This window comes from Lotus japonicus, chromosome 6 (assembly GCF_012489685.1).
Source record: "Lotus japonicus ecotype B-129 chromosome 6, LjGifu_v1.2".
Lineage (NCBI taxonomy): Eukaryota > Viridiplantae > Streptophyta > Magnoliopsida > Fabales > Fabaceae > Lotus > Lotus japonicus.
The window spans coordinates 61,514,484-61,528,796 of NC_080046.1; the positions used below are offsets into that span (position 1 = coordinate 61,514,484).

At 40.0% G+C, this 14,313-nt stretch overlaps 2 protein-coding genes across 2 annotated transcripts; both read left to right on the top strand.

The window, feature by feature from the left end:
* Positions 1–7,958: 7,958 nt before the first annotated feature.
* LOC130723956 (probable aspartic proteinase GIP2) lies at positions 7,959–9,534 on the top strand. Its single transcript, XM_057575104.1, has one exon. It carries the CDS (start codon positions 7,996–7,998, stop codon positions 9,307–9,309), a length of 1,314 nt encoding a protein of 437 aa, XP_057431087.1. The 5' UTR covers positions 7,959–7,995; the 3' UTR covers positions 9,310–9,534.
* Positions 9,535–11,425: 1,891 nt separating this feature from the next.
* On the top strand, positions 11,426–13,069 carry LOC130723826 (probable aspartic proteinase GIP2). The gene has a single exon (XM_057574963.1). The coding sequence runs from the start codon at positions 11,531–11,533 to the stop codon at positions 12,845–12,847; it is 1,317 nt and encodes a 438-aa protein (XP_057430946.1). The 5' UTR covers positions 11,426–11,530; the 3' UTR covers positions 12,848–13,069.
* Positions 13,070–14,313: the final 1,244 nt, after the last annotated feature.

Sequence of the window (14,313 nt, forward strand, 5' to 3'; positions counted from 1 at the left end):
TGGGTCGAAAAACCAAAAAGCTGGCATGAATCTTTAAGCCAAGTCCTATGGGCTTACCGGAATTCACCAAGGGAAGCGACAGGAACGACGCCTTTTCGACTGGCCTATGGCCAAGAAGCCGTATTGCCCGCAGAGGTATACTTGCAATCATGTCGAATTCAAAGGCAAGAAGAAATCCCAAGCGACGTTTACTGGAATATGATGCTAGATAAAATGGTCAACCTCGACGAAGAAAGGCTCTTGGCACTAGACGTCTTAACAAGGCAAAAGGATCGCATAGCTAAAGCATACAACAAAAAGGTTAGAGATCGATCTTTTATTACAGGGGATTATGTGTGGAAAGTTATTCTCCCAATGGATAAAAAGGATAGAGTTTATGGAAAATGGACCCCCAGTTGGGAAGGGCCATTTACAGTCGAGAAAACGTTACCCAATAACGCTTACGTGATCAAGGAATTGGGCAATCAGAGTCAATGTGTTACGATAAATGGCAAGTATTTAAAAGCATATAAGCCAATGTTGCACGAATGTAAAATCGAATGAAACATGAACGATAAAATTGCCAAATTATATTCATTAATCGAAAAACATTACAAGTATGGCAAAATACAAGTAAAACTAGAAACCTAAAAAGGAAAAATGGCTCTGTATCCGTCATATTTAGCTTGCATAGGTGCTAATCGACCCACCAGCGCCACCATCTGGCCCTCAAGTCGAGCCTTCTTTTGACGAGCAACCAGGTCTTCAAGGGAGGCTGCAAGAATCACCACAACTGACTGAACAAGACCTTCAGGATCTTGCTGATCCAAAGAGGCCTGGAGAAAATCGAATTTATCCCTCCACTCATCTATTTGGTGTTCTTGAAAGAACACCATTACTGAAAGTTCCCGGAACTCTTCAAACAGAGGCTTGGCCTCCAAGAGAAGCCCCTGGAACTCCTGAAGAGGAATTCTAACGCGCGCAACGATTGGCCTATGAAGTAGTTGATCAATGAGCCCTAAAAGCTCATCAAGGCCAGCAGAGGAGTCATACAGGTTTTGGAAAAGGTTCTCTTGGAAAGCCAAGTCCTTGATACGACGAAGAATTAGTCTGCTATCCATGGTGAAGAATGAAAGGTTCTTGGATCGCAGAAAGAAGGGAAGAATGGAAAGAAAAGAGGTGCTGTTGAGAGACGAGTAGAAAACTGCTTCATTTATAGTAGAGAGGTAACAAACAGACGTATTAATGCAAGCATGCAGTTACCAAAGCGTCAGCCAAACACGGCAAGCCACGTCAACCACTACCACAAGTGAAGGAAGTTCTTGAGTCGTTGAACAGAAACGTGATAAAAGCGTTATAAATTATCGTGGTTTTCCAAGAAACTTGGAAGCTGAAAGGTTAGATTAAGCACCAAGTCAAATGGTGAGGCTTAGCAATTCAATGCAAGGAGTAATGTAGCGAAGGCTGATTCAACGATAAAATGCAAATCGAGAAATAAAGCATGTCGAGCATTGCCAATACAAAGTCATTCATTAGTTAGAAATCGAATAGAGTTACAGGACAGGAATGATAAAGTTGGCAACAAAGGCCATAATAGATCCATGGCCATTACAATAAAGCAACAATTATGAAGCCTAAATTCTCGACTTGAAGGCTTCAAGCTGAACCCCAGCAGCAGCAATCCTACAATCCAAGCTTTGCTTCATACGCTGTTCTGCTGCTACTTCTTTAGAAAGTTGAGATGTCGAGAGCATCACGCCCGTGCACTCAGCAGCCAGCGCATTCAGTCGAGAATTCACAGCTGGGCCTTCATCAATCAACATAGCCTTTTGCTTCTCGAGTCTGGCTACCTCCCTGTGAAGCTCATCCAGTCGAGCATCAACACTCGACAACTCAGCTGCAATGAGAGTCCTCTTAGCAGTCAGCTTGAGAGCCTCTTCTTTTGCGGGCAATAGGCCATTGGTATTGGAAACCACTTGTGCCTTTTTAGTTTCAATAGATTGCTCCACTGCAATGGCTTTGTCAAGCGTGGCCACAATATCGACCACGAGAGTTTGCAATTCGACGAGAGCATCTGCCTGAATTTGATCAAGTTGTTGGCTTAAGAGGAAGGCAAGCAGTTCTTTCACTTCTTGGCCTAATTGAGGATTGACTCGGACACTGCCAATGAAGCCAGTATCGAAAACCAGCCCTTTTAACTTAACAAGAGCCGCTTCAATCCGGCTATCATCGGGCACTCCACCAGACTGAGCAGTCTCAGCAATTTCAGCTTGGCGCGGCGGAGACTCGAGATCCAAAGTACCATCAAAGAAGCTCTGGAAGATGGAAAGAGGATCCTCGACCAAAAGAGCACTGAGCCTTTCACTAGAAGTATGGGAAGAAGCAGCCGTCTTAGAAGAAGCTGAACCCCCCTTAGCATGAGGTGAGATCAAAGCGGCTCTAGCATCTTGTTGAAATCGCTGAGGAGAAAGTCGAGGCTGTTGAGGGGAAGTTTGAAGCTGTCGAGGAGAAGGTTCGGAATGAACAGAGGCCAGAACATCAGCCTTGGGTGGGGGCATTACGCCAATCACTTGGTCAGGCTGAATGATTGGACCCTCACCACCCTGCACTTCATCATGTGGCATGCTTTCTTCACGAGCAGGGGAAGGCAGGTTCTGCATATCCTGTGGAGGAAAATTAGAAAGGTTATCTCGACATTCTTTAGTATAATAGGGTTCACAACCAGGATGTTGCCAAGCAATTGGTTTCGAGTTAAAATAGAATGTCAGTTTGTCCCACACAGGGTCTGACTCAGTAGAGTCTAAACTCGAGCTAGAGGACTCTAAATCGCTCGAAGAACTAGATAGGGCAATTGGTGGAGGTTTAGAAGAAAACCACGTGGCCCGAGGTACAGCCATTTTAGACATGCCAACCCTCTGAAGAATCAAAGTAAAAATGATTGAGAAAGAGGAAAAGGAAGCAAATTGAAACAAGATGTGAGCTAATGATTCACCTTAGGGCCAGATGCTCTGAGGGGACTGGAACTGGTTGAACTCTTAGAATGGTGGGAAGAGGAGCTGCCAGATTTGCGACTAGACCTTTTCCCGGAGGTCTTCTTGGCTTGAGCCATCTCGACAGGAATTGGTGTAGTGCCTCGAAGCAGAGGATTAGAAGCCTGCTCATCAACACCTTGTTCAACACCTTGCTGCACTTCCTCACGGTGACTGGCTGATTTAGCCGGGGAGGGATTTCCCACAGAAGATTCACCAGCGCCTTTAGCCCTCTTTTGGCTCGCAGAAGTAGTTGGGGTGGCTCCCCGTTTTCGACTCTGAAACAAAAGCAAATGATCACAAAGATATACACGTCGAGTAAAAGTCAGAGTTTCACAAGGTTCAGTATTACCTTAGGAATCTTGAGCTTATCAGCCAAGGCAACATCATCATCATCATCATCCTCCACTTCGACAATCGCAGAGGCCACCCGAGGAGAAGCCTGAGGGGTCGGTCGAGGAATTGGTTCAGCTACAAAAAGAAAACAAAGGAGGATTAAGCCATAAATATCGCAAAGATGCCAGGTCGAAATGATTACCTTGACCAATAAGCGATTTTATCGATATGTGGTTGAAGATTTCAACCGGCACATGGAGAGGATAATTCCATAGGTAACGCTTGGTCCAGGTCACCCGCTTCCGAGGGGGCAGTGCACTGTGGTAAAAGTTTTTGATACTTACATGATCAACCCACTTAGGAAGCACTACCGGAAAAGCCAAAGCATACTTACAAGTAGGCAGTGGTGGGAACCTAAAGCCAGTTTTTCGAATAATAAAAGAAAGACCGTCCTCATCAGAAGGAAGGTTCAATCGGGTTTTCTTGGCTTTAGCTTCCCACATTTGCCTGAGAACTTGAGCTGCTTTGGCAACCGTTTCCTGAAGTCGAGGACCCGGAAAGTACACTACACCGAAGAATTGTTGAAAAGCGTTGATCTCAGATGTATGCATACCTTTGGTTTTCTTTGGGGCCTGCCTCTGCAAAAGAAAAACGTTTGTTATGCGCTGGAAGCAATCCTCAATTGGCGTCGAAATATCATGCCAATAAGCAGACCACCACGCCTTAAACGCCTGGGTGACGTAAAAGGATGGAGTGAAACTGAAAGGACTAAGACCAAGTAGCTCCTCATCGTTATAGTAACCAATGGTAGTGTCGAAAACACTACGTTTGGTGATGGTACCAGGATAGAGGATGAGGGATTTGTCGAACAAGGTATTGGGCAAATCTTGACTCAGCCCAAACTGTCGAGACACAAGCTGAGGATTGTAACCGCAAAGAGTAAAATCATTACTGGCGAAGTTGATGGTTAACACCCTGGGAGACAATATAGTCCGCCAAAGCTCGACTTGGTGTTGAGAAAGGTTCTCCGAACCGGGAAGATTAGGATATGAATTCCTTAGCCACCGAGGGCCATAAGAGGGTTTGTGATACGGTGCAAAGCTCGAGCGGAAACGTTTCAGCTCGAAAAACATGGTGAAATACTTCTTAAAGTCAAACTCGAACGTGGAGGCATCATAAGGAGGGGTGAGAGTTTCAAGCCTGAAAGCGTGGATCCTTGTGTTAGACACCACAGGAGGAGAGTTCTTGGCTGGAAGAGATGGTTCGAAAACCGCATTCATCCAAAGCTGAAGAAGCCAGAAAGGACCAGCTGCATTCAAAGACGCCACTTTAGGATCTCGAATATCGGCGATTGCTTCATTGATCATTTGGTAGAGATTACCGAGCACGAGCCTAGCCATGGCGATAATTCGACCCTCGTGCAACAGATTGGCTAAAGGAAGAAGTTTAGCCGGAATTCTCAAAGATTTGGTGCAGAACACATAGGCAGAAAGCCAATACAGTAGAAACGCGACATGCTCAGCATCGGAGACTTCACCATTCTCGACATAATGATCTTTAATAAACTTACTGAAAGCAATGTTGTCTGTCGGAATGGCGATAGGATCAGTGGGAGCAGCAGAAGAATGATAATCGTCACCCACCACCCAAAGGCCAGTGATGGCAGCAACATCGAGAAGAGTAGGAGAAAGCATCCCAAAGGGGACATGAAAGCTATTGGTGGACCGCTCCCAAAAGAAAAGAGAACTCAGAAGCATGGCAGGGTTGTAAGTAATCGGCGACCTCGACAACTGAATGAGGTCGAAAATGCCAGTCACTTTCCAATGCCCAGACTTACTGGCCTCCACCCTGTTGAGCCATCTCAGATAGGCTCCTTCACCAGCAGATGGGTTAGGAGGCGCAGACCTGAAAGCCCTTTTGGGATCTTTCAGAAAAGGGAAGCGGTAAGAAGGTTGGAATGCAAGAATGAGCTCATCCCCACGAATGCTGGGGTGAAAATGCTCGTAGTCCTCAGGGAGACTGTTAGGCCTGCCCTTCTTCGCCTTCTTCAAAGGGCCCAAAATGGCACGTAAATTGCCATTCACAGAAATAGGAATAAATACCTGGGATTTCCAGATAGCCCGTTTCTCCACGTCATACGGCGGATCTGGAATGGGAGCGCGCTTGGCTTCATTCACCTCACAAGCAGCAGCCAAAGGGATAACATGGTCAGAACCAGAACCAGAAGCCATGGAAATGTTCAGAGAATACACCGGGAAAACAAAATCCAAACGATGGAAGGCGGTCACAAGCAAAATCAGGCAAAAGTTTGAGTGTTCGAAAGCTTGAGGATTTGAAAGCGTGAGTGACTGAAAGAACGGTAAAGCTTGAAGAAGGCCAACAATGGCGTATTTATAGGCAAGCGAATAGTCGGACGTGAAGCTGCATTACAGGGTGATGCATAAAATTTTTGAAATCCAACGGTTATTTTATTATATAACCGCAAACCCTAATGAAAAGGCTAGGAAAAGGCCATGATTACTCTAAAAGTAGAGACGGCACACGGCAGACGAGGTCAGACGCTAAAGCCTCTGATTGGAGCAAAAGTCAAACGATTGGATCTCTGATGGGACTTGAAATCAGAAAAGGAAAAGTCGCGAACAGCCGTCAAGTTCCGTCGAAATGCACGAGCGAAAAATGCTTGATCTCTCCAAGGACTGGTAGTCGAGAATCAACATTTTTGGGGGGGCATCTGTTGGCCCAATATTTTGGCCCAAGAAAGAGAAACGCATTCAGCCCAAAACTCTCGAGGAAGTCGAATTCTGACTAAAGAAAGGAAAAGGAAGTTGCACCAAGTTAATGGGGCGGCAAAACTCGACAACAACAATTACTGCTAAACACAGGCACATGTAACACGTGCCACACTGACCAAGTCAAATTCCCCCCACGATGGTCGAAAACATGGCCAGGAAACGGTTGGAGCAGTTGAAGCACACGATCTCCACCACCATGCGCAGAACTTCCGGAGCAAGCATCAGATCGTGGGAGAAACCAGACCCACTAACACGCAGAACACGAAACTCTATAAATAGGAGAATCCAATTCAGAAAGAGGGTTCCCAACTGAAAAACTCTGAAAATTCACTAAAAGCTCTAAACGTCCGCATCAATGAGACTTCGAGAGCAGAACGTGATGATGGAGGAGTATGTTGCAGAACCAACGCTTTAATTTCCTTGCATTTCAGTTCGTTAATTTCCAGTTTTTATGTGTAGCTTGTTTTGTCGAAATTTGCTTTCATGTTATTTTGGTTTGCTTGACTATTTTGTAATCGACTCATATTCAATAAAATCCAGTTTCGTTTGAAGTTGTTTATTGTTGTCGAAAACACATCCGTCCACACACTACACTTTGGCAAAACGTTTTCTCAAAAGGACCCTGAAATCTAAACTTCCTTTAGTCGAACTAAGAGGATATTTGTTTACCAAAAATCCGTGTAAACACATGGTTTACAAGATTTAATATTCAACTGGACTGGATGGTCCACAAAGCGTGTTATTTTTGCAGCAGAGAAAATTGATTTGCAAAACATTGGATTGTAAAACGAAATCCTGTACCGTTTGACTTTGATTTTTGAGGTTCATAGAGAATGCAATATCATTTGTTTCAAAAAAACATAAGAGACAACTTATCCCTATCATATGAAATTTCAAATTATCATATCTTATACATCGGTTCACCTAAAATGGATTTAATTACTTTATGGTGAGCTAGACAATTTTAATATATAGTTTTATTTTTTTCTCTTACCATTATATTTTTACAACCTGTAGTCATGGCTCATGACTAATTCTACCCCACCATCAACGATCTAATTCTAAGCCGTGAGACAACTAATTATATATAATAAAATTTCTTTTTAGATGGTATATAATAAAGTTAAACAAGTCATATTTACTTTGAATAAATAAACTATGTACGTTATTTACCTCTAACATGTGAGCCCATAGTATTACCTTCACACGTTGTGTAATTTACTAATTTAGTCGATAACCCCTTATTTTGATTATTTTAATTTTTTTTAAGAATAACTATACTTAGTCATACAAACATTACATACACCAAGTTTTTTCTCTCTATATCTCTTAACACATTCATAATTTTTCTCTCTTTTTCTTGTATTAGCAAGTAGCTCGTGCAATGCGAGCGTTAAACAATTTTCAATGTTTTAGTGTTCTCTTGTTGATATAATTTGATTACATATTTAAAGAAAAAATATTTGAGTATAATAAGCATTATTTGTTTTTTTTATAGAAATAACAATAAAAAATGGTACATTTGCTTATGCCCCTTAAGTAAAATTTGGAGTTTTAATCTAGTGGATGAAAAAAGACATCTTTTAGAAGAGTTACCCTCACCGTAATATAAATGTTATGGTGAATATCTGCATTGTGTACTATCTCTAAAAATCATTTTTCATTTTTTAAAGTCTAGAACAACATTTAGCCATCAATTTTGACGAAAACAACAAAGCAATGGTCAAAGAATCATTATTATAGTGAAGACCATTATAGTATTAGGTGTCTTATCTTCATATCCCATGCCACCAGCTTGCTATAAAAGGAAACCTCTGTTTCCTTAGCTAAACATCAACAACACTTCACATTTCACTACAATGTCTTCTTCTTCTGCAATCCATTGCTTTCTTCTCCTCTCAATAGCCCTTTTCTCTATCTGCTACTTCCCACCAACATCACATGCTCTCAAAATCATTCCACGCTCCTTCATCCTCCCCATAAAAAAAGACCCTGCCACCAACCTCTTCTACACTTCACTTGGCATCGGAACACCTCGACAAGACTTCAACCTCGCCGTTGATCTTATCGGAGAGAATCTCTGGTACGACTGCAACACTAACTACAACTCCTCAACTTACCATCCAATCGCTTGTGGCGCAAAGAGATGCCCTGACGTTGCATGCATTGGCTGCAATGGCCCCTACAAACCAGGTTGCACAAACAACACATGCCCTGCTAATGCAATCAACTCATTAGCCAAATTCATCTTTGGTGGTGGCCTTGGTGAAGATCTCATCTTCTTTTCAAAGTTGCAGGTTCCTGGTTTGCTTTCTGGTTGCATTGACACTGATGGGTACCCATCATTCACTGGAGAAGATTCACCATTAAACGGGTTGCCTAAAAGCACCAGAGGAATCATAGGCCTAGCTAGATCACAACTTGCTCTGCCATTACAGCTTGCAGAGGCTAACAAGCTTCCTGCAAAATTTTCACTCTGTTTGCCTTCTTCAAACAAGCAAGGATTCACAAACTTGCTTGCATCTGGCAAACAACAACATCCTTTGGAGGTTTCTAAATCTGTTAAATTTCAAACAACACCACTCATTGTGAACCCTGTTGCCACAGGTGCAGTATCTGTGCAGGGTGAGCCTTCCAAGGAATATTTCATTGATGTGAAATCAGTGAAGATTGATGGCAAAGTTGTGAACCTGAAGCCTTCCCTGTTGTCAATTGATCAAAAAAAGGGAAGTGGAGGGACCAAAATCAGCACCATTAGTCCTTTCACTGAGCTACAAAGCACTGTCTACAAAACCTTCATTAAAGATTACATCAAGAAGGCTTCAGATAGAAAGCTGAAGAGAGTTGCAGCAGTGGCACCCTTTGAGGTGTGCTTCGATTCAACCACCATTGGGAACTCTGTCACTGGACTGGTTGTGCCAACTATTGATCTTGTGCTTCCAGGGGGTGTGCAGTGGAAAATTCTTGGAGCTAATTCAATGATGATGGTGAAGAAGAATGTAGCATGTCTTGCAATTGTTGATGGAGGGACCAAACCAAGAATGTCGTTTGCTAAAGCTGCAATTGTTATTGGTGGACATCAATTGGTGGATAATCTCTTGGAGTTTGATCTGGCTTCTTCCAAATTAAGCTTCAGCTCCTCACTTTTGCTCCATAATTCCACCTGTTCCTAGTCCTACTCTAGAGATTGTCATAATCCTCATAGTCTTATCTATTAAATTAATCATGTTGAATAATGCAGCTTCTATATGTGTCAATCACTTTCCTGTTTGCTTTGCTGTAAGCAGGAAAGTGATTATTGTTCTGTTGTGCCATTTATTTGATGCCAGATATGATATGAATTTTTTATGTACTACTCTGAAATTTGAATAATAAAATCCGTACTTATTTGAGGTTCATGTATGTATCCACGTGGTTTATTAGGCAGATTTGTTTCATTGTCGAATCTCAAAACTCAGAATGACCATATGAAAATCAATTTGTCATGCATGGACCTTTTTCTTCAAAGACCATTCGCAGAGGTGGACTAATTTTCAGATCTCTCTCAATACCTTATCATCAAGCTGTCTCAACTCTCAATACTTATCAAAACCTACAAAACGCTAAAACATTAAAGATTAGTGTACACTTAATAGGTGTAGAATACTAGAGAGATAGAAAGAGAAGAAAGATCTAATGATGCCGTAAAAGAAAGATTATAAGAAAAAAATGAGTGTTCCAACATATGCAATATTTAGTGGTACATGTGTCATTAAAGATAAGTTGTTGCAAACAAAAAAATCACCACTATATGTCAAAAGGAGGTCCATAAGACTCTGTCGAGGCATCATTTCTTAAATTACAATATATTCATATTTGGTTTATAAATAACAATGTTCATATTCACATGTTTCGTAATTAATTTAGAGGTTAAATATGTTTCCGGTCCCTATCCGGGATCAAGACTTGATGAGACAAGATTGAGAGGTCTCTATTAAGTTGATTTTCAAAGATTGTAACTTAGTTGTTGATTGACTTGCTATAGCGAGGGCAAGATTATTACATCTGTGCGTTCGCGTGGTATAGGTCGGTCATGTTGAATTGGAAACTCTCTTTGGTGAGAGATTCTCTACTTGTTCCTTAACTTTTTCGTTTCTTATTTTATTTCTCGATTTATAATTTTTTTTTAACATGGTTCTTATATTTCCACTTCATTGGGTTCAGTCCTTGAAGATTTAGTTGTTGTCTTAAAAAAATGTGAGTCCGTAGATAGAGATCTACATGGCCCTAAATTCAAAATTAAAAGAAGACAACACTAGTATAATTTCATGTGTGCAATTTTTACTATTTTCAATTAGAATATACCGGGTTGTCTAAATGACTCATGATAAAGTTTGGGTTAAATAACCCATTGTTCAATCACATTGGAGATAAGTAAGTTGAAATTTCTATATTTTATTTATTAATTTATTTCCAACTCAATGTGATTGGATGATGAGTTATTTAACCCAAACTTTATCATGTGTCATTTAGACAATCCCGAATATGACAACTAGATTATAACGATTTTGAAAGTGCATTTAAAAGAGTGTATTAATTAATTGCAATTTTTAAGAAAAAATCAAAAAATAATATGCGTTCATATGGTTAGAATTTTGGGTTATAGGATAAAATCAATAGAGATTCAAATCATTGAATCATTTCATTCTTAATGTATCCAGTGCAACATGTTGTAGGGATTATTATGCCCTGCAGTTGTAAACATTATCGAAGTGGAGGTGAAAATCAATCATAACTGTAATTGAAGGGTGTCAGGTCGAGTATGAAAGGTCAAGATCAATGGCAACCCAAAGCAATAGCTCCACCTTTCATATGAAATTGGCATATCCACTGTCTGGCATGAAACAACTTGCCACAAACCAGTGACGGATCCAGAAATTTGATGGTATGAGGGAAATATACACATATAAATTCGTATAATTTTTTTTAATATATACTATTAAAAGTGAGTGTATTTTTTTACCAAATGGGACACAATTAAAGACATTTTTTACCAAATGGGTCATAAAAAATCACACACCTTTACTACTCAAGTAAGGGCATTTAGCAATGTGGAATACAAGTGAGGGCATTTAGCAATGTGAAACACAAGTGAGAGCATTTTTTATCAAAAGAACCATAAAAAACCACATACTTTTACTACTCAATTTTTTTTCTAATGATTTTTTAAAAAATCAAGTGAGGGCATGTGCCCTCATAGTCTTCTACATACATCCGTCACTGCCACAAACCAGTAAGAATAGTAGTCTCAAAGAGTCATAAACATGTAGACCATGACATCACAATTTACACATCTATAAAACAAAAACTCTGCTTCCTCAGCTAAACACTAACACCATTCTCCTTATCTTCACAATGGCTTCTTCTTCTTCTGCTATCCATTGCTTCCTTCTCCTCTCAATAGCCCTTTTCTCAGTTTGCCACTTCCCAACAACATCACAAGCTCTCAAAATCATTCCACGTTCTTTTATCCTTCCCATAAAAAAAGACCCTGCCACCAACCTCTTCTACACTTCACTTGGAGTAGGAACTCCTCGCCAAAACTTCAATCTTGCCATTGATCTTGCAGGAGAAACCCTCTGGTACGAATCTGACACTCATTACAACTCATCCTCTTACCGTCCAATCCAGTGTGGCTCAAAAAGATGCACTGAAACCATATGTGCTAACTGCAGTGGCCCCTTCAAACCAGGTTGCACAAACAACACATGTCTTGCTAGTACAACCAACACATTATCCAAATTCATTTTTGGTGGTACCCTTGGTGAGGATACCATCTTCTTTTCAAAATTCCAACTGCCTGGTTTGCTTGCTGGCTACTTTGACACTGATAAGTTGTCACCATTCTTCATTGGTGACAATTCACCATTTTTTGGGTTACCCAAAACCACCAAAGGAATCATAGGCCTTGCAAGATCACAACTTGCTCTGCCATTACAGCTTGCAGAGGCAAACAAGCTTCCTGCAAAATTTTCCCTCTGTTTGCCTTCTTCATCAAACAAGCAAGGATTCACCAACTTGCTTATGAATCATGTGGAAGAACATTATAAATCTGTTGAATTTCAAACCACACCACTCATTGTGAACCCTGTTGCCACAGGTGCAGTGACTATTCCGGGTGGTGCTTCACAGGAATACTTCATTGATGTGAAATCAGTGTTGATCAATGGCAATGTTTTGAACTTGAAGCCTTCCATGCTGTCAATTGACAAAAAGGGAAATGGGGGCACCAAAATCAGCACCATCAGTGCTTTCACTGAGCTACAAAGCTCTGTATACAGAATCTTCATTCGAGAATACCTCAAGGCTGCTTCTGATAGTAAGCTAAAGAGAGTGGCGGCAGTGGCACCCTTTGAGGCTTGTTACGATTCAACCACCATTTTTAATACTTTAGCTGGACTTAATGTGCCAACAATTGATCTAGTGATGCAAGGGGGAGCGCAGTGGAAGATTCTTGGAGCCAATGCGATGGTGATGGTGAAGAAGAATGTAGCATGTCTGGCAATTGTTGATGGAGGGACAGAACCAAGAATGTCAGCTGTTAAAGCTTCCATTGTTGTTGGTGCACATCAGTTGGAGGATAATCTCTTGGTGTTTGATCTGGCTTCTTCCAAATTAAGCTTCAGCTCAACACTTTTGCTATACAGTTTGAGCTGTTCCTCTTCCTCCTGATGAGTGTCTTAGTTTCATCTTTGATATTAGCCATGTTGAATAATGCAGCTCAGAATAAAATACGATATGTTCTGTTTTTGCTGTAAATAGGAAACCGATTAATGTTGTGTTTTGCCATTTTTTATGTACTAATCCATACTTATATGGAAAATAAACTAAACTAAAATATTTTGTCTTATTGGATATGGGAATACTGAACTCATACCTTCCAAAATGAAATCAGTTAACATTCTATTACTCATTGAGTGTTTTATAACATTGTATTTAAATAATTATTCGTTCTAGCTACTTAACATCTTTAGGGATATTTTTCTATTTAACAAAAAAAAAACATATATATATATATATATAGGGCTAACATTCACGGGAAAGTGCTTTCCGTCCCCTGCATTCGTCTTCTCTTCTTCTCCCCATCCCCACACTCTACAGTGGGATGCATTTTCACCCATATCCTTGTTCTTCACCTCATGAGTTCACACATAGACCCCCATACATGTCATTAAAAGAAAATAAAAAAGAGTTAGATATATAACATATAGTTATGCAATACATTTAAAAATCATAAGTACATCGAATTCAATAAAAATATGATGAAGCTCAAATTATTTTAAATGAAATTCATGGCTTAATATGTAAAGTGACAAAATAAGCAATTTGAAATATCAAGGGCAAAGTTTTGGTTAAATTATCCTAGTGACATTTAAGATAAGTGAGTTATAAATTTCATATTTATTTATTTATCTTAAATATTATTAGTCCACATAAGATTAAAGTGATTTAAGTCAAATATTGTGTAGATCATTTAATTAAACAACTCCTTAGTTTAATATATTTTAGTTCATTCATCAATAAATTTGTGGTTTTACATATATGTTTGTTGGTTTACTTGAATATCTTATAATGAGATAAACTTTTAAATAAACTATCTAGTCAGACCAACCTTTCAATTAGCTTAATTAAGTTGGAAAAAAAAAGTCTATAATAAGTGACAAGCCATGCTTAGGTCTCAGATTTTTTTAATAAACAAAATGCAAAGCTCAACGCATATTTCCACCCTTGCTAGCTACTTAAAACATATTAAGCCATATATTGTTGAGCTTGGTACTAAACAAAAAAAAAAGTCAAAACACAAATTGTAAATAAGTAAGTATTTTCGCCGTAAAATTGTTCTGTAACTTATAAGGTAGTGATTACTGATATTATATTCTTAGGGCCTCCTCCTCTAATGAATCAATGGAAGCAACATCCGCACCTTGCTGGCTTATAGATGAGTGTACCAACCAGGCACATGTGGTTGGGTAAAAGGTTGCATTGCAATCAATTATACTAGTACACGTATATCAAATTTAGAAGTTCAAGAATGCCAAACCAAAGCAATTGCTCCATCATTCTATGAGATAGGCATACATATCCACCGGTATGAAACAACTTGCCAAGCCGTATCAAGGAACCGACTCAACAAGTTG